The sequence below is a fragment of the Silurus aristotelis genome, assembly GCF_946808225.1.
Source record: "Silurus aristotelis genome assembly, chromosome: 10".
Classification (NCBI taxonomy): Eukaryota; Metazoa; Chordata; class Actinopteri; order Siluriformes; family Siluridae; genus Silurus; species Silurus aristotelis.
Window position 1 is genome coordinate 16,788,007 of NC_139583.1, and position 19,267 is coordinate 16,807,273.

General features: G+C 39.5%; 2 protein-coding genes across 4 annotated transcripts in view; one reads left to right on the forward strand and one right to left on the reverse strand.

Annotated features, from left to right (window-relative positions):
* The window catches only part of slco3a1a (solute carrier organic anion transporter family member 3A1a), a 69,280-nt gene extending 61,799 nt beyond the window's left edge, over positions 1 to 7,481 (forward strand). For both annotated transcript variants that reach the window (XM_083552668.1, XM_083552667.1), the window contains exons 5-10: positions 976 to 1,140; positions 1,278 to 1,476; positions 2,309 to 2,477; positions 4,339 to 4,520; positions 6,430 to 6,494; positions 6,632 to 7,481. In XM_083552668.1, the coding sequence (XP_083408794.1) occupies positions 976 to 1,140; positions 1,278 to 1,476; positions 2,309 to 2,477; positions 4,339 to 4,520; positions 6,430 to 6,494; positions 6,632 to 6,993 (1,142 nt within the window). In that variant the 3' untranslated portion in view covers positions 6,994 to 7,481. The remainder of the gene's footprint in view (positions 1 to 975; positions 1,141 to 1,277; positions 1,477 to 2,308; positions 2,478 to 4,338; positions 4,521 to 6,429; positions 6,495 to 6,631) is intronic.
* The window catches only part of LOC310732306 (uncharacterized protein), a 1,052,581-nt gene that overhangs the window by 467,082 nt on the left and 566,232 nt on the right, over positions 1 to 19,267 (reverse strand). The window lies entirely within an intron of this gene.

Below are 19,267 nucleotides of genomic sequence, written 5' to 3' on the forward strand. Positions count from 1 at the left end.
CTCACCACTGCGACCCGGGTTCAATCCCCGGTCAGGGAACCGACCCCAGCCATTAGGGTTGCACAAGCCAATGCACTCTTAGTGCTGGTCCCAAGCCCGGATAAATGGGAAGGGTTGTGTTAAGAAGGGCATCCAGCGTAAAAACGTGACAAATCGAACATGCGGATCATAAATACGGATGATCCGCTGTGGCGACCCTTAATGGGAGAAGCCGAAAGAAAGTAGTCTTAGAGTTTACAAAGAATGAGAAGGACACACCAAGAAAAAGCAAGTCATTTTTAGTGTGTTGGTTAAGGCCAAAATACCTTGCTGAGGAAAGTCAGACTGGTTAGAGCTGTGGTATGGTAACTGTAAGAGCAGCAAAAGAGAACAGCAAGAGACTAAATCAGGTTGCACTCCTGTGAGCCAATTACAGGAATTTAAGCCTGCAAAGACACAGGTTCACTAAAACTGAACAGTTTAAAAAAAATTGAAAAAAGGACAGGCAATGTGTACATTTCTCATTCCCCACGGTTTTGTAATTATCTCATACTGAGATTAGTTTTGACTAACATTGATATGATGAAATAGTTATTTATAGTTGAATAAATTGTATAATTGGATTAGATATAAAACTGTTCTAAAAATGTTGGGAAATGATTGGCCTCCAAGATAAATGTGCTAATTCCTAAAAATTTTTATTAGATTATTTAGAAAACAGCAGATAAATGTGTTGTTGGCTAAGGTTTTTATGATCTTTCTAGATAAAGACATTTATCTATACACAGGTGAGTATATTTGCATACAAGGGAAGGGGTTATCTGATTAACATGCTGCCTCTTAACTCCCTTTAACTCTAACACAGTTCTGGAAAAATGTTGCTAGTTTCATTTCAAAGGATTTCCCCTTGTAGATGAGTGTAATTGAATAAAAACAGTATGTTAGATTAGCAATAAAGCTTGTATAATAACAACCACCTCCTCTCTGTCTGCTCAGTGATTCCCAAGGTGACTAAACACCTGCTGATGAACCCAGTCTTTACCTGTATCGTTCTTGCTGCCTGTATGGAGATTGCTGTAGTTGCTGGTTTTGCAGCCTTCTTGGGAAAGTACTTAGAGCAGCAGTTTAATCTTACAACCACCTCAGCCAATCAGCTTCTGGGTATGTCATGCATACCTTCCTCATATGGGCAATTTTGCATTCACTAGAATCTAAAAGTTTATACTGTCCTTATTAAAATGAGTTAAAATCAAATTATTATTATTATTATTGTTACTAAAGAACTTAACTTCTTTCAGGTATGACTGCCATTCCATGTGCTTGTCTGGGCATTTTTATGGGAGGTCTTTTGGTGAAAAAGCTGAATCTGTGTGCTCTGGGTGCTGTTCAGATGGCCATGTTGGTCAACCTGATTTCCACCGCCTGTTATGTCTCTTTCCTCTTCCTTGGCTGTGACACAGGCCCTGTTGCTGGTGTGACCATCTCCTATGGCAATGAGTGAGCAATGACTAGTGCTTTATTTATTTTTCAGAAGTGTCTTTTTGTTTGCATCTATGCCAAGTATTAAAAGCTATACAATTTTAAGATTATTTAAGCGTGCATTACATACAGTATCTCAAAAAAGTGAGTACACCCCTCACATTTCAATCAAACGGAGCCACGACCGCGTAGAGTGTAATTGAGATCCCGTCCTGCCTGTACAGGTGGTTGCAGGTGTTTTGAGTAAATTTGCTGATTAGCGTGTGACAGCACGAGTCTCCGACATTGAACTTTTTCACAACATTCAAATTTTCTGATATAGTAAAAATTTGGGTTTGTAATTATCACAATTAAAATAGATAAACACTTCACAGTTACAGTCTGTGTGTTATGAATCTATAATAATATACAAGCTTTACATTTTGTATTGAATTACTAAAATAAATCAACTTTTTAATGTTATCCAAGTTTATTGAGATGCATCAGTGTGTATGTATGGTGCTCACACAAAATATTGACACTTTGGACAGTTTTTACATGTTCACTTAGGATGTACTCACTTTTGTTGCTAGCTATTTTGACAACAATGGCAATGGTTAAGTTATTTTTAAAGTACAGTAAATCTGTACTGCTATACAATCTGCAGATTGTTTTCTTTAAAATATATCCAAGTTTTATTTAAATAGTATTTTCCCTTGAGAAGAAATACTAAAATGTTTGCTAAAATGAGAGGGGTTTACTCACTTTTGTGAGATACAGTGCATAAAAGCTTTGCTAATGTTTAAATATAAATTGTGTGTGTGTGTGTGTGTGTGTGTGTGTGTGTGTGTGTGTGTGTGTGTGTGTGTAGAACACTGCAGCCTGGCCAAACACCAGAGGCTCCATGCATTAATAACTGTAACTGTTACACATCATCAATTAGCCCTGTTTGTGGCTCAAATGGGGTAACGTACCTGTCTTCCTGCTTTGCTGGCTGCACCAGATCCATTAGCACTGGAGTGCCTCCTCGAATCACTCAGGTTAAATATTATTCTTTCATATGCCACACTTCCCTGTCCCTTCTCATCTTTTGGTACAGGAAGCCATCAAGAAAATAGGTTAAACTGAATGTATAACAATTTATCAGCAATTAAAATGTTTGTTTAGCTGAGGTCTTCAAAGTCTCACACATTAATAGTTTGTCTTGGAGACAAGTAACCTCTTCTGCTCAGTATTATGTTATAGCCATTCCCTCATCAGCCTCTACTCTCTTTCTCACTCTCTTTCATGTTATCTCTCTGATTAAATCTAAATAAAATAAGATTCTTACAAAGCTCTTACAACTGAGAGTCCCATAAATGTTAAATAAATAAATAAGCTTCCATAATGATAGGTTTTTTTTATTTTATTATTATTATTATTATTATTATTATTATTATTATTATTATTATTATTATTATATAGTATTTATTATTAATCTTACTTTATGTGGATTTTTCTTCATAGAAGTCCCTGTGTGTGAACAGATAAAATTAAAACACATTTTAATGAGCTTATTAATATTAACCTTACATTTATATGATTACCAAGCTACTTTTCATGCTGTTATAAAAACGTTTATGCTTTCAGATTTAAAGATTCAGCCACACAGTAATCTAAAATAAATACATAATTGAATCTTCTCACCAAATGTATCTAAATTTCAATACTAAATATTAAAACATTTTAATTGTCAAAAAAAAATACATAAATACATACGATCAATCTCCAGGACTACTTATCATTTCCGTATGGTATAAAAGTTGCATAAATGTAAAATACTAGACACTTTTTCCATAGATGCTTTCAATCAATTTATGTTTGTTAAACTTCATATGTCATATGTTTAATATGTAAAGTATTAAATGCCATTAAGCATGAGAAGTTCATAAAAAAAAAAAAAAAAAAAAAAAAAAAAAAAGCTTAAGCATTATATACTGGTGGCCACAGAATCATGGTCAAACATAATCTGGAGGTGAGATGCATGGAAGGTGAATGGAATTAGCAGATTCCGCATGCTAATTCTAAACTGCGTTTTATTGCCTCCAGTCTACTTCTGTCTCTGAGCTTTCAGTGTTTCCCTTAACCAGTGAAAGAGAGAAGGTGACTGAGAGATAGTTAGGTGAAGAGACGTACACCCACACACAACCACACACATACCTGGATTGTGAACTTGAGCCTGAAAAATTATTTCCTGTTGTCATATTTTGTTCTTTATCTGAAAGTGCATTACAAGTGAAGACTAAAGGAATTGAGCTTAGGGTTAATATTATGCCTGGCTTTTAATGCCTCTTCACATCCACAAAAAACACAGGGGTGAAACATGAGCTTCAGGAGGATATAGAGAGTGATAAGAGATACTAAACCCAAGACCATATGCTCCTTGATGCCTGCTCCTTCATGCAGACCAAGGTCCTATGGGCACACCAGCAGCTGCTGCAGAACAGAAAATCTCTAGCTGTTTGCTTTGCCACTGTGTCATTTATGATGCGTAGATGGCCCGCACTTCCCAAAGTATGTCTGGAGCTTTCTTTTATGCAGCAGCTATGTGGAAATTTCTGGAAGAGGAATGTGCTCTGTGACTGATCCTATAGCTTGATTCCCAACAATTAAAAAGCCCACTGCTACCCTAGTCTTCCTTAATACCGTTGCATACTGGGGTTCTACAATATTATTCAACACTTTGCTAGAAGAGATGCTATGCATGTTTGTGCATTTTTTCTAATGGTTCTTATTTCTGCCAGAGTACTAAGGGTTTGCAAATATTTGAATTATGGGTAGTATTTACATGTTTTTATTGTAATGCAGAAACAAATAATTTTCTAAATAACTTTTGGAGCAATATTTCCATTTTCCCTTTAGCCCATGCAGAATTTGACAGGATGTACTTGCATTTCTGGTGATGGCATACCCTCCACAGTTGTGCCAGGAAAATGCCCAAGTCCTGGGTGTCAGGAGGCTTTTCTCATTTTCCTGTGTGTGATATGTGCCTGCAGCATGATAGGAGCCATGGCTCAGACACCCTCAGTCATCATTCTCATCAGGTAACTCAGTGTGACCTGTGTAGAGATTTTTTCTATTTTTATTTGAGTGAAAAGAGATCTGCTTAACTGTTTGATATATGTTTAAGTTATTCATTTGATACTTGAATATTAACAGATTTTAAAAACAGATTTGCATTATAATCTAAAATATGTTTAGTTTAATGTAATTTTGCCCTTAAATTTTTTAAACTTCATACCTCTTCAGCATTCAAAAATGCATCTGCCAAAAAAGAATAAATAAATTATTATTTCTCCTTTTCCAAGACATTAAACTCATTAACTCTGTACTTAGCTGTTATTTACAGCGGGGAAAATAGGTATTTGACACATCAGCATTTTTATCAGTAAGGGGATTTCTAAGTGGGCTATTGACACAAAATTTCCACCAGATGTAGCCATCAAGCCAAATATTGAATTTATACAAAGAAATCAGAACATTTAAGTATACAAGTTGATTCATAATAAATAAAGTGAAATGATACAGGGAATAATTATTGAACACACTTTATTTAATACTTTGTAGAAAAGCCTTTGTTGGTGATTACAGCTTCTAGGCGCCTCTTGTATGGAGAGACCAGTCGTCTGCATTGCTCAGGAGTGATTCTGGCCCATTCTTCCACACAAATGGTCTTTAAATCTTGAAGGTTCCTTGGGCCTCTTTTATGAACTTTGATCTTCAGTTCTCTCAATAGATTTTCTATAGGATTTAGGTCAGGTGATTGACTGGGCCATTCATTCTTTGGACCCACGTCATTGTTTCCTTAGTCTTGTGTTTGTGCTCATTGTCTTGCTGAAATGTCCACCCTCTTTTTATTTTCAGCTTTCTTGTAGATGGCAGCAGATTTTTATCCAGAATGTCCCGGTACATTTATCCATTCAATAATATGAAGTCTGCCAGTAACCCCTTGCTTCCACCCCCAAACTTAACTGTTGATATGGTGTTCTTGGGGTGGTGGGCAGTGCCATTTCTTCTCCAAACATGGTGTGTAGAATGACTGCCAAAAAGTTCAATTTTGCTTTCATCTGACCATACTGTAGTCTCCCAATAATTCACAGGCTTCTCCGAATGCTCTTTCGCAAACTTTAACCGAGCCTTAACATGCTTTTTGTTCAGCAATGGAGTCTTGCGTGGTAAACGTGCATGGACGCTATGGTGGTTCAGTGCATTGCTTATAGTTTTCTTTGAAACAACAGTACCTGCTGATGCAAGGTCTTCATGAAGTTCTGCCTGAGTGGTTCTTGGCTCTTGGTGAACTCTCCTGATTATTCTTTGGACTCCTCGGACAGGGATCTTACGTGGAGCACCTGATCGTGGCCAGTTTATGGTGAACTGATGCTCTTTCCATTTCCGGATAATGGCCCCCAGTTATAGTGCTCACAGAAACATTCAGCATTCTGGAAATGCTCCTATAACCATTCCCATCAAAAAGATTACGATAAGATTAAGAAGATCTTGAGAGAGTTCTTTGCTTTTACCCATCATGAAGTCTTTCCTGTGTGCCTCCTGGTTAATGAGAAGCCTTTATAGGCCATCAGTTAGAACTAAAGCAGCTGATATCAATTAGTACTGATAGGGAGCAGGGTTTCTCTCTCAATACTGACAGATTTCAGGTGATCTCCTGGCTTTCTATGCCATTTTGCACCTTGTTATCTTCATGTGTTCAATACTTATTCCCTGTCATTACACTTTATTTATTATGACCCAACTTGTATACTTAAATGTTCTGGTTTCTTTGTATGAATTCAATATTTGGTTTGATGGCTACATCTGGTGGAAATTTTGTGTCAATAGCCTACTTAGAAATCCCCTTACTGATAAAAATGCTGATGTGTCAGATCCTTATTTTCCCCCCTGTATATGTAACTCCCATCAAATTCCTTAAATGTTTTTCTGTTTTTGTCTTTTTAGGACTGTCAGCCCAGAGTTAAAGTCATATGCACTCGGAGTCCTTTTTCTCTTGTTGCGACTGTTGGGTATGATGCATCCATCTATCCACTTACAGCATTCAAGTTATGATTCTGTTGTGTAATGCTCCTAAAAATAACATTCATTTCAGCATTTAATTAAAATTGTAAATCATCCACAATTACTGAATATTACTTTACCACAGGATTCATCCCACCTCCTTTGATCTTCGGTGTGGGGATTGACTCAACCTGCCTGTTCTGGAGCAGCGAGTGCAACACAAAGGGTGCATGTGTGCTATATGACAATGCAGCCTATCGACACCTTTATGTGAGCTTGGCCATTGTGCTAAAAATAATTGCCTTCCTGTTGTACACAACCACATGGCAGTGTTTACGCTGCAACTACAAGAAGTACATCAAGAATACTGAGGGATATGTCACATCCACTGAAATTTTCGCTTCTGACATAAATTTGGATAGTTTGGGTAAAGACATTAAGCGGACAAAATTTATATACAACCTGGAAGATCATGAGTGGTGTGAAAACATGGAATCTGTTTTATAATGGTATTCATTAATGCAAACGTGCATCTTATGTATATCCTGGGTTGCTTTTTTCTTTAGAGCACTTAATTCTTCCTTCGACGGTGATGTGCTTTAGGCACCACTGGTCACTATGGGAGACTGTTGCACTTTTATGTTCATTGTTCAGTTCTAGTAATCTACAGTCAGTTCAATTAAATATTTGGACATTGACATTGTGCATTGTTATTATTATCTGTCTACCACAGTATAGTGAAGTTGAGATTTATATGTGCCCCTTTATAATGGACTTCCTTAAGTCAATTTTTCAGTTAATTTTCCATATACTATAGTAGGCAGCTAAAATAGGTTTGTGTGATGAACATTTGAAACACAAAGTTTGAATCCCCATGCCTTTTTTTCCTTTTTCAAATTAATATTGAAAGTAGAAAAAGTAAAAAAAAAAATGCTTTTTATTGTGTCTGAGCACACACAAAAAAAGGAAAAAAATAAAAATGTATTATGTTCTCTATTTTCTCTATCAGGCAAAGTGATCAAAATCTCACAATACAAAATTCTGTCAATGCCCTGAAGTGCACAGTATTTCCAATCTTAAGGATCCTAGCCTGCATGTAAACATTTATTTCATTTGTAGTCACCCCCCACCACGACCACCACCTTCGGTCTGTTCTCAGCATTGCATAGAATATACTGACATGTATCGCTACGGACTTCTGCATTCAATATTCTGGGTTCATAGTCGAGTGCGTTTGTTTCTCACTAATATATTGTCTCCACCAATGTGCATTTTTTTTTATTGCAGAGTACCACTTCAGTTTTGAAAAGCGATGCAGAAGTTCTTTTGCTCATATCGGGATTATCAATTTGTCCAACATTGCCATTATGTGAGAAAAGTCCATGACTTTACAGCGAAGTACTGCTCATGAACCACAGATTGACAATTCACAAAGTCAGGAAAATCAGGGTGGCACAGTGCTGTTATGGCACAGTGTATAAAACCAGAGCACACAAGGCTAGTGCTATATTGCTACCAGTTTTTAAGTGGAAATATAATTTGCCCTGACATTTCATTTTTTAAACTCATGTTAAATATACTCACTTTTTTCTCTCCATTAAGGGCAAATGAGTGAGAACGTCCTTTATTGTAGAATCCTGGAAAGCCATTACGACAAAAACAATATGCTGTGTCCAATACATACAGAGATTTAGCAAATTTAAATGAACAGTATTTACAGAAGTAACTTGAAACTTGTTGATCCACGTTCTCTGACTGTTTTATGCAGTCTTTGCTTTTGAAATCCTTGGAAATATCTTTGCAGTAATGGCCATTGATCCCTTGAATAAATGACCATCTGTGTGCTTCATGTTTTAGCCAAAAAGTGATTTACACAAAATGATTCTTGAATAGCAGCCTTATTTTGAGCAGCAGATTTTGTAAAAAAGTGATTGCTGGGCCTTCCACTTAGGGTTCAGCTTGTCAACTTTCCTAGCAAAATGCTTATATTTGGTTGCACAACAAAAAAAATCACATTAAAATAAATTCCTCTTGTAATTCTGGATGGAAAGTGTGTGTTTCACCTTTTTTGCGGAGCCTCTGCTATTCTCGCTTAACTGTTACCTTGCAGGCTATTATCACCAAGGAGGGTCATATATTGTCTAGTCGTAGTCATATATTAGTGGCAGTTGACCTACTGGTGCTCTTACTCTCTCATTGGTCTCTTCAATAAAAATAAGTACAGCAATTGGATCAAGAAAAAGAGGGATACAGTTGCAAAACTAAACATCAGGCACAATGTTTTTTTAGTACTTGCAATGCTGTAAATTTCAGGAGCTATCAAGACTTGATAAGTTCTACTAGTCAATTGCAATTGACAAGTTGGCTGTTATGCTGTTCTGAGTGGCCAAAGATGTTGTGTGAGGCATAACCTTATAAAATGACCGCTTTTAAAAAGCACTTAGTAATACATATTATTAGTGAAGCCAGAATGTTTGATGTCTGATGGATTATACGCTGTTGGTTGATCAGTTATTTTGATATTTTAAGGTTGTTTAAGATTACTACAAAACAAAATAACAGTTAAAATATAAGATGCTAAGAAACTATAAATGAGGCAGATTTTAAACAATTTAAATCATGCTTGTTTTTAAATAGAATTTGTATTTTACAGTTTTTAATTTTCAAAACAAAAAATGAAGGAACACAATGTCCACAGACCAAAATACTGCTAACTTTGTCAGTGTACAAATGTGTATGGACCTCACTGTATGTTATATAATTGGTATTTGAAGACATTTACTGTACAAACTAATAATAATCTCATCTGTTCATGGCATCTTAGGTTTCAATAAGTATATTATAATTTATATTTATATTTTTTTCATTTTTTTATAAATATTCATTCATTCATCATTCATTTTCTCCCGCTTATCCGTAATTCGGGTCGCGGGGGGAGCAGTCTAAGCAGGCCCCCGCCTTCGACTGCTGCCCAATCCTCACAGCACCGTCCCTTACGGTCCCTCCTGCAGGTGGTGAGCCCACGGGAAGGCGGCCCCACGTCGCAGACCTTGATATTTCCCTCGTAAGGGACCCCTGGAGCATAGAGGGTTAAGGGCCTTGCTCAAGGGCCCAAGAGTGGCAGCTTGGCGATACCGGGGCTTGAACCCCAGACCTTCCGATCGGCAACCCAGCGCCTTAACCGCTGGAGCCACCACTCCCCTTTTTTTTTTTTTTTTTTTTTTTTTTTTTTTTTTTTTTTTTTTTTTTATAAATATGTTGCATGAAATTATTTAAAAGAGCTATTAGTTTACATTTTTACTTTCTGTTTAATATCTGAATAAAAGCTGAAATAGCAAAAAGTTTCAGTGTAAAAAATTTGGCCATGATACATGGTTAGAAACTTTGGGGAAAAAAATAATCCACCACCTGGGGGTTATCTTAAACTGTTGAACTGTCATGAAGAGGTTTATCCTGAATATGCATAAAATGTTTATTTTGGCATTTCTTTGCCCTCTTGTGTGTATTTTCTTTTAAATAAGTTTTGCTTCAGTAATATTCATTATTTTATAAACATTTCCATATACTATGGTAGACAGCTAAAATGCCACTAAATTTGTCAGTGTACAAATATGTATTGATCTCACTATGTTATATAGCCGGTATTTGAAGACATTTGCTGTTCAAACTACAGGTTAGGGTAGTAATAACCTTTCATGGCATCTTATGTTTCTATAAGTAAATGATCATTTTATATTTCTCTGTTTGTATGAATATCACAATTTTTGTTTGATATATAAATAAAAGCTGAAATAGTAATACACTTTCACTGGAAAAGAATATGCCACATAATCACACTGGCCAATATAAGATATTTAGAAACAATGGAAAAACTCTTTGAAGGGGAATAAAAACCTCATACATTGGAGTAGCAATGTTGCTTTAGTCATTCAGATCATCAAATGTCATATTGCTTTGAATGTTATGTCTTATGCACTGTTTACTAAAAGCAAATATCATGAGATAAATAAAAAAAAGTCATTAAATAATACTTCAGAAGTGTATACAAAAAGACTACATTTTAATTAGAATAATAATGAAATCATTATTGTTCATTTTTTGTTCATGTTTTGTTCGCTGAAATCATCTAGAAATTACTTTCTAATTTTAATCTAGAAATTACTTTGTTACCAGCAACATTTTGTCTGACATTTCTTGTGCAATTGTTAATAGCAATAACAGTGAATATTTAAGACACACAAATCATATAAAACTTTCTACCTTTAATGTGATAAAGCAATTATCTTTTTTATATAAATGATAAAAAAAAAAAAGAAATAGAAACATAGTGAGGACAACAAAAATAAATTACCAATAACCATAAATGTGCACATCCTTTCATAATTTGACATGGGATAGTATACCAATTAACCTTGAAACTCATCTGCAAATGAAATTATCATACACCAGAGATCATTAAGGTGATTGAATTATGCCAAATAAAGATCAGAAGAACCTGTGGGATTTTCTTAAAGACTTCATCAGACTAATCAAGCCATCATCTGCAACAGGCTTAAAAAGCATGTACAGGATCTAATTGTTGAAAGGCATCATTCAGGAAAGTGCAAAAGTGTTTGCCCCCTAAACCTAATAACTGGTTGGGCCACCCTTAGCAGCAACAACTGCAATCAAGCGTTTGCAATAACTTGCAATGAGTCTGTTACAGCGCTGTGGAGGAATTCTGGTCCACGCATCTATGCAGAATTGTTGTAATTCAGCCACACTGAAGCGTTTTCGAGCATGAACCGCCTTTTTACAGTCATGCCACAGCATCTCAATAGGATTCAGGTCAGGACTTTGACTAGGCCACTCCAAAGTCTTCATTTTGTTTTTCTTCAGCCATTCAGAGGTGGACTTGATGGTGTGTTTTGGATCATTGTCCTGCAGAACCCAAGTTCGTTACAGCTTGAGGTCACGAACAGATGGCCACACATTCTCCTGCAGGAATTTTTGGTAAACATTTGAATTCATGGTTCCATATATCACAGCAAGTCTTCCAGGTCCTGAAGCAGCAAAACAGCCCCAGACCATTACACTACCACCACCATATTTTACTGTTGGTATGATGCTCTTTTTCTGAAATGCAGTGTTGTCTCGTCAGTCCATAGAGTATTTTACCAAATGTCTTGGGGATCATCAAGATGTTTTCTGGCAAAACTGAGATGAGCCTTTATGTTATTTTTGCTCAGCAGCGGTTTTGGTCTTGGAACACTGCCATGCAGACCATTTTTTCTCTAGTCTCTTTCGTATGGTGGAGTCATGAACACTGACCTTAACTGAGGCAAGTGAGGCATGCATCTCTTTGGATGTTGTTGTGGGGTCTTTTGTAAACTCTTGAATGAGTCGTCGCTGTGCCCTTGAGGTAATTTTGGTCGGCCGGCACTCCTGGAAGCTTCTCCACTGTTTGTGAATAATGGCTCTCACTGTGGTTCTCTGGAGTCCCAAAGCTTTAGAAACGGCTTTATAACCTTTTCCAGACTGATAGATCTCAATTACTTTCTTTCACTGAGCGGATCGCATAACGGAGCTATAGGGTAAAATAAAAGTAGACGGAATCTGCTTTTACATTAATAAACGTTGGTGCACACATGTGACAGTGCTGGATGAATACTGCAGCCCAAACTTGGAAACACTGTTCATAAACTATAAACCTTTTTATTCACCATGGGAAATTTCCAGTGAGTTCCCACGGACAGTGAGTCCAGCGGATTCACCAGCTGACATTTCTGACAGGCTGCACACCATCTACGCACATCGCCGTGAATGCCTGGCCAATAAAACCATTGGCCAGGCATTAGTAGACCATTGGCCAGGCACCGTAGACCATTAGTAGGTCTACGGTTTTATCACAGCCAAAGTGTCCAGCCATCGGGTTATGGTAAGCCGTGTTAAATAGAAGTTCCCTGCGGCTCTTTGGGACCAACAACTGGGCAATTTCCTTTCTGGTTCAAGTGTCCTGTGTCACTTGGTATAACTTATCTTTAATAACTGCGAAGTAAGGATAGGAAAGCACGGTGCTTGGCTGGACTCGCTGACCATCGATTACTCTCACTTGGTCGAAGGCGTGTCGGAGGGTTTCGTCTCGTGTCTGCTCCTGGGGAAAATCCCTGAGGGGAATTAAAAGATTGGATGACGCATAACTTTCTATTATTAAATTCTGATAAGACAGAGATTTTGCTCATTGGCCCAAAAGCTCAGGTATGATACAGCTGCAAATAAGTATTTGAACACCTGTCTATCAGCTAGAATTCTGACCCTCAAAGACCTGTTAGTCTGCCTTGAAAATGTCCACCTCCACTACATTTATTATCCTTACTTAGATGCACCTGTTTGAGGTCGTTAGCTGCATAAAGACACCTGTCCACCCCATACAATCAGTAAGAATCCAACTACAAACATGGCCAAGACCAAAGAGCTGTCCAAAGACACTAGAGACATAATTGTACACCTCCACAAGGCTGTAAAGGGCTACGGGGAAATTGCCAAGCAGCTTGGTGAAAAAAGGCCCACTGTTGGAGCAATCATTAGAAAATGGAAGAAGCTAAACATGACTGTCAATCTCCCTCGGACTGGGGCTCCATGCAAGATCTCACCTCGTGGGGTCTCAATGATCCTGAGGAAGGTAAGAAATCAGCCCAGAACTACACGGGAGAAGCTGGTCAATGACCTGAAAAGAGCTGGGACCACCGTTTCCAAGGTTACTGTTGGTAATACACTAAGACGTCAGGGTTTTAAATCATGCATGGCACAGAAGGTTCCCCTGCTTAAGACATGTCCAGGCACGTCTTAAGTTTGCCAATGACTATTTGGATGTTCCAGAGGAGTCATGGGAGAAAGTCATGTGGTCAGATGAGACCAGAATAGAACTTTTGGGTCATAATTCCACTAAACGTGTTTGGAGGAAGAAGAATGATGAGTACCATCCCAAGAACACCATCCCTTCTGTGAAGCATGGGGGTGGTAGTATCATGCTTTGGGGGTGTTTTTCTGCACATGGGACAGGGCGACTGCATTGTATTAAGGAGAGGATGACCGGGGCCATGTATTGCAAAATTTTGAGGAACAACCTCCTTCCCTCAGTTAGAGCATTGAAGATGGGTCGAGGCTGGGTCTTCCAACATGACAATGACCCGAAGCACACAGCCAGGATAACCAAGGAGTGGCTCTGTAAAAGGCATATCAAGGTTCTGGTGTGGCCTAGCCAGTCTCCAGACCTAAAGCCAATAGAGAATCTTTGGAGGGAGCGTGTTTCTCAGCGACAGGCCAGAAGCCTGACTGATCTAGAGAAGATCTGTGTGGAGGAGTGGGCCAAAATCCCTCCTGCAGTGTGTGCAAACCTGGTGAAAAACTACAGGAAATGTTTGACCTCTGTAATTGCAAACAAAGGCTACTGTACCAAATATTAACATTGACTTTCTCATGTGTTCAAATACTTATTTGCAGCTGTATCATACAAATAAATAGTTTAAAAATCATACATTGTGATTTCTGGATTTTTTTTTTAGATTATGTCTCTCACAGTGGGCATGCACCTATGATGACAATTTCAGACCCCTCCATGATTTGTAAGTGGGAGAACTTGCAAAATAGCAGGGTGTCCAAATATTTATTTTTCTCACTGTATATATATATATATATATATATATATATATATATATATATATATATATATATATATATATACACATATATAACTGCATGTATCAGATTCAAAACACTGATGCTTGATGTCAGAAATGAGATACTTTCCGGCAAAATCTGAAGTGAAATCACGCATTAAGGTAAGTTTTAGGATACTTCCCTGTTTGCAGGGATTGTCCCATTTGCCAGCCAAAAGGGGCTGCATGTGTGTTGTGTCTTGGTTATGCATAAATTGTTTAATTAATGATAACCATTTCCTTTGGTAACCCAGCCATTAGGGTTGCACAAGCCAGTGCACTCTTAGTGCCGGTCCCAAGCCCTGATAAATAGGGAGGGTTGCGTTAGGCAGGGCATCTAGCATAAAACGTGCCAAATCAAATATGTGGATCACAGTGCTTATGCTCCACAAGTGGGTTGTGAGATGGAGGAGAAGGAAAAATTCTGCAGTGAGTTAGAGAAAGTGGTAGAAGGTGTACCTAGGAATGAGAGATTTTAATGGGCATGTAGGTGAAGGGAACAGAGGTGATGGGAAGGTGATGGGTAGGTTATGGTATGGTTTAAAGGAGATGAATGTGGAAGGGTAGATGGTGGTAGATTTTGCTAAAAGGATGGAAATGGCAGTGGTGAACACTTATTTTAAGAAGAAGGAGGATCATAGGGTGACATATAAGAGTGGAGGAAGGTGCACACAGGACTATGTTCTATGTAGGCGATGCAACCTGAAGGAGATTGGAGACTGTAAGGTGTTGGCAGGGGACAGTGTAGCTAAACAGCATCGGATGGTGGTCTGTAGGATGGTTTTGGAGGTGAAGAAGAAGAGGTGGAGAGTAAGGACTGAAAGAAGAATAAGATGGTGGAAACTGAAGGAGGAAGAATGTAGTGTAAGATTCACGGACAAGGTCAGACAGGGCCTCGGTGGTGGTGAAGAGGTGCTGGATGATTGGGCAACTACTGCAGAAGTGATAAGATAAGATAAGATAAGATAAGATAAGATAAGATAAGATAAGATAAACCTTTATTCCTCCCACAGTGGGGAAATTTCTTTGTTACAGCAGCATGAAAAAATAAAAAATAAATGCAAATATATAAAAGAATGGATGAATAGACATACTATAGTATACAAGTATATACACAACACAATGTATAAATACAAATGAGGAAAAAGTATGTATTGCAGATAGTATTGCACACAGGTGGTATTGCAGGTAATATTGCACGTATTGCAGGTGATATTGCACATATTGCAGGTAATATTGCACACAGGTAGTATTATTACACAGTAAAACAGTAATAACAGTAACTATTACACCATTGAACAGTAATAACTGTGTGTAAAATGGTTAATGGTTCAATGGGAGCAGCTTTGATTGTAAAGTCTAATAGCAGCAGGGAGAAAAGACCTTCTGTATCACTCCTTCAGACACTTAGGATGTATCAGTCTGTCACTGAAGGAGCTGCTCAACGAGGTAACTGTTTCATACAGGGGGTGAGAGGCGTTCTGCAGTAATGATGATAGTTTTGCTACCATCCTCCTTTCTCCCACCTCCTGTACAGTGTCCAGGGGAATCCCCAGGACTGAGCTGGCCTAACTGATCAGCTTGGCCAGTCTCTTCCTGTCTGCAATAGAGATGCTGCTACCCCAGCAGACCACACCATAGAATATGGCTGATGCCACAACAGAGTCAAAAAAGGTCTTCAGTAGCTCTCCCTGCACTCCAAAAGACCTTAGTCTCCTCAGCAGAAAGAGTCTGCTCTGCCCTTTCTTATAAATTGCCTCAGTGTTGTCTGTCCAGTCCAGTTTGTTGTTTAGCTGAACACCCAGGTATTTGTAGGAGTCCACTCTCACAATGTCCTTTTCCTGAATGTTTACCAATGAAAATGATGAAGTGTGTTTGTGCCTATGGAAATCCACCACCTGTTCTTTGATTTTCCCCGTGTTTATCTGGAGGCAGCTCCATTGGCACCAGTCCACAAAGTTCTGTACTCTCTGTCATCATCATTCGTGATCAGACCGTCGATGGCAGAGTCATCAGAAAACTTCTGTAGGTGACAGGTTGCTGAGCTAAACATGAAGTCTGCAGTGTAGATGGTGAAGAGAAATGGGGCTAGAACCGTTCCCTGTGGGGCTCCAGTGTTGCAGACAATCATGTCAGACTCACAGTCACTAGTCCTCACATACTGTGGTCAGTCTGTGAGGTAATCCAGTATCCAGGCAGACAGATGATGGTTCACTCCCATGTACACCATCTTATCCCTCAGGAGCGCAGGTTGGATGGTGTTAAAAGCACTAGAGAAGTCAAAAAACATGACTCTCACAGTGCTCCCAGCCTTTTCCAGGTGTGAAATAGGGCGATTTAGGAGGAAGATGACTGTGTCTTCCACTCCAATGCCAGGTTGGTAGGCAAACTGAAGTGGATCCATTGATGGGCTCATCAGAGGTCGGAGATGAGTAAGCACCAGCTTAAGTCTTTTGGAAAGTCTTGTGGAACAGGCACACGCAGGATGTTTTCCATAGCTGTGGCACCTTCCCCAGCTTCAGGCTCCGGTCAAACATGTACAGCAATATGCCGCACAGCTGGTCTGCACAGGTCTTTAGTAGCCTGGAGCTGATGCCGTCTGGGCCCGCAGCCTTTCTCGCTTTGATCTTCCTGAGCTCCATTCTCACCTGGGCTTCTATAAGGGGCAGTGTGTACTGGTTGGCGTGTTGACTGGAGGGAATCGGCAGGGGGGGGAAATTAGGTGTGTTGTGTATTGACTGTGAGCTGATAGCAGTGCAGAGACAGGTGGGGCTGGAGCTGCTTGCTGTGGAAGCAGAGAAAAGTGGATTGCAGTAGGGGGGACTGGATAGGGGCAGGGGAGGGTAGCTGATCGAATCTGTTAAAGAATAGGTTAAGATCATTTACCCACTGCTGGTCACCCTCAGCCTGAGAGCTGGGTTCCTTATGACCAGTGATGGTTTTGAGCCCCTTCCACACACCGCTGACATTGTTCTGCTGCAATGATCCTCCATCTTCCTCCTGTAGCATGCTTTTCCTTCCCTGATCTTCTTTCTCAGTTCTCTCTGGACAGTTTTCAGCTCTTCCTTGTTTCCCGATTTAAAAACCCTCTTCTTCTCTTTAAGGAGAGTCTTTATATCAGGGTTAATCCACGGTTTGTTGTTGGGAAAACACTGTACAGTTCTGGTGGGTACAGTATTCTCCACACAGAAGTTGATGTAGTCATTAATACAGTCTGTTAAACTGTCAATATCCTCCCCATGTGGATTGCACAATTCCTCCCACATAGTTGTTTTAAAACAGTCTTTCAAAGCCTCATTGGTCTCAAAAGACCATGTCGTCACTGTGTGGGAGGTAGCTGGTTGCCCGCATACAAGGGGTTTGTACACAGGTAAGAGATGAACCAGGTTGTGATCCGATCTTCCCAAGTGGGGAAGGGGTGCTGATGTATAAGCCTCCTTTGCGTTTGCATAGAATAAATCCAGTATTTTATTGTCTCTGGTGTGGCATGAAACATACTGGCTGAATGTGGGCAGAGTGGAGGATGGAGGGGCATGATTAAAATCTCCAGATTTAATGAGAAGGGCATTTGGGCTTTGTATTAACAGTCTGTTAACAACAGAATGCAGGACATCGCATGCCGATTCACGGTCAGCAGAGGGGGGAAAATACACAGCTATCGCGATAACATGCGATAATTTCCTCGGCAGTTAGTACAGCCTCATGCTAGCGGCTAAAAGCTCAATGTCCTTACAGCAGATCTGCTCTTTAATAGTGATGTGTCCAGTTTTACACCATCTATAAGGGATAAGGAAGACAGCTAGAAAGGTACTTGCTGTGACGTCTGGAAATAGAAAGAAGACAAAGAGACGTGGTGGTGGAATGAGGAAGTGCAGGAGAGCATAAGGAGAAAGAGGTTGGAGAAACAGAATTGAGATTGATAGAGTAATGAGAAAAGTATACAGGGGTAAAAGGTGATGTGTCAGCAGGTGAAGAGAGATGTGAAGAAGGCCAAGGAAAAGGCATATGAGGAGCTGTAGGACAAGTTGTACACTAAGGAAGGAGAAAAAGATTTGTACCGATTGGCCAGGCAGAGGGACCGAGCTGGGAAGGATGTGCTGCAAGTTAGAGCAATAAAGGATGGAGATGGAAAGGTGTTGAATAGTGAGGAGAGTGTGTTGAGAAGATGGAGGGAGTATTTTGAGCAGCTGATGAACGAGGGAAATGGGAGAGAGATGGTTGGATGGTGTGGAGTTGGAGAAGCAGGAAGTGGATAGGATTAGTAAGGAGGAAGTGAGAGCAGCAATTAAGGGGATGAAGAGTGGAAAGTCGGTTGGACTATTTGAAATACTGGTAGAAGCATGGAGGTGTTTAGGTGAGATGGCAGTGGAGTTTTTAACGAGATTGTTCAACAGGATTTTGGAAGGTAAGAGGATGCCTGAGGAATGGAGAAGGAGTGTGTTGGTGCCGATCTTTAAGACCAAGGGAGATGTGCAGACCTGCAGTAACTACAGCGGAATTAAGTTGATCAGTCACACCATGAAGTTATGGGAAAGAGTAGCGGAAGCCAGGCTGAGAGAAGAGGTGACCATCTGTGGTCAGAAGGAGTTGCATTGTGTGTTTGTGGATTTAGAGAAAGCGTACGACAGGGTGCCAAGAGAGGAGTTGTGGTACTGTAGGAGGAAGTCGGGTGTGTCAGAGAAGTATGTGAGGGTGTTGCACGACATGTATGAGGACAGTGTGACAGCAGTAAAGTGTTTAGTAGGAACGACGGACTGGTTTAAGGTGGAGGTTGGACGGCATCAAAGATCGGCTCTGAGCCCTTTCCTGTTTGCAGTGGTGATGGACAGGTTGATGGACGAGGTTAGACAGGAGTCTCCATGGACTATGGTGTTTGTGGATGATATTGTTATTTGTGGTGAGAGTAGGGAGCAGGTTGAGAAAAGCCTAGAGAGGTGGAGGTATGCGCTGGAGAGAAGAGGAATGAAAGTCAGCAGGAGTAAGACAAAGTACAGTGGTACCTCGACAAAGAGTTTAATTCGTTCCGTAACCTTGCTCGTATGTCAAATTGCTCGAATTTCAAAGCAAATTTCCCCATTGAAATT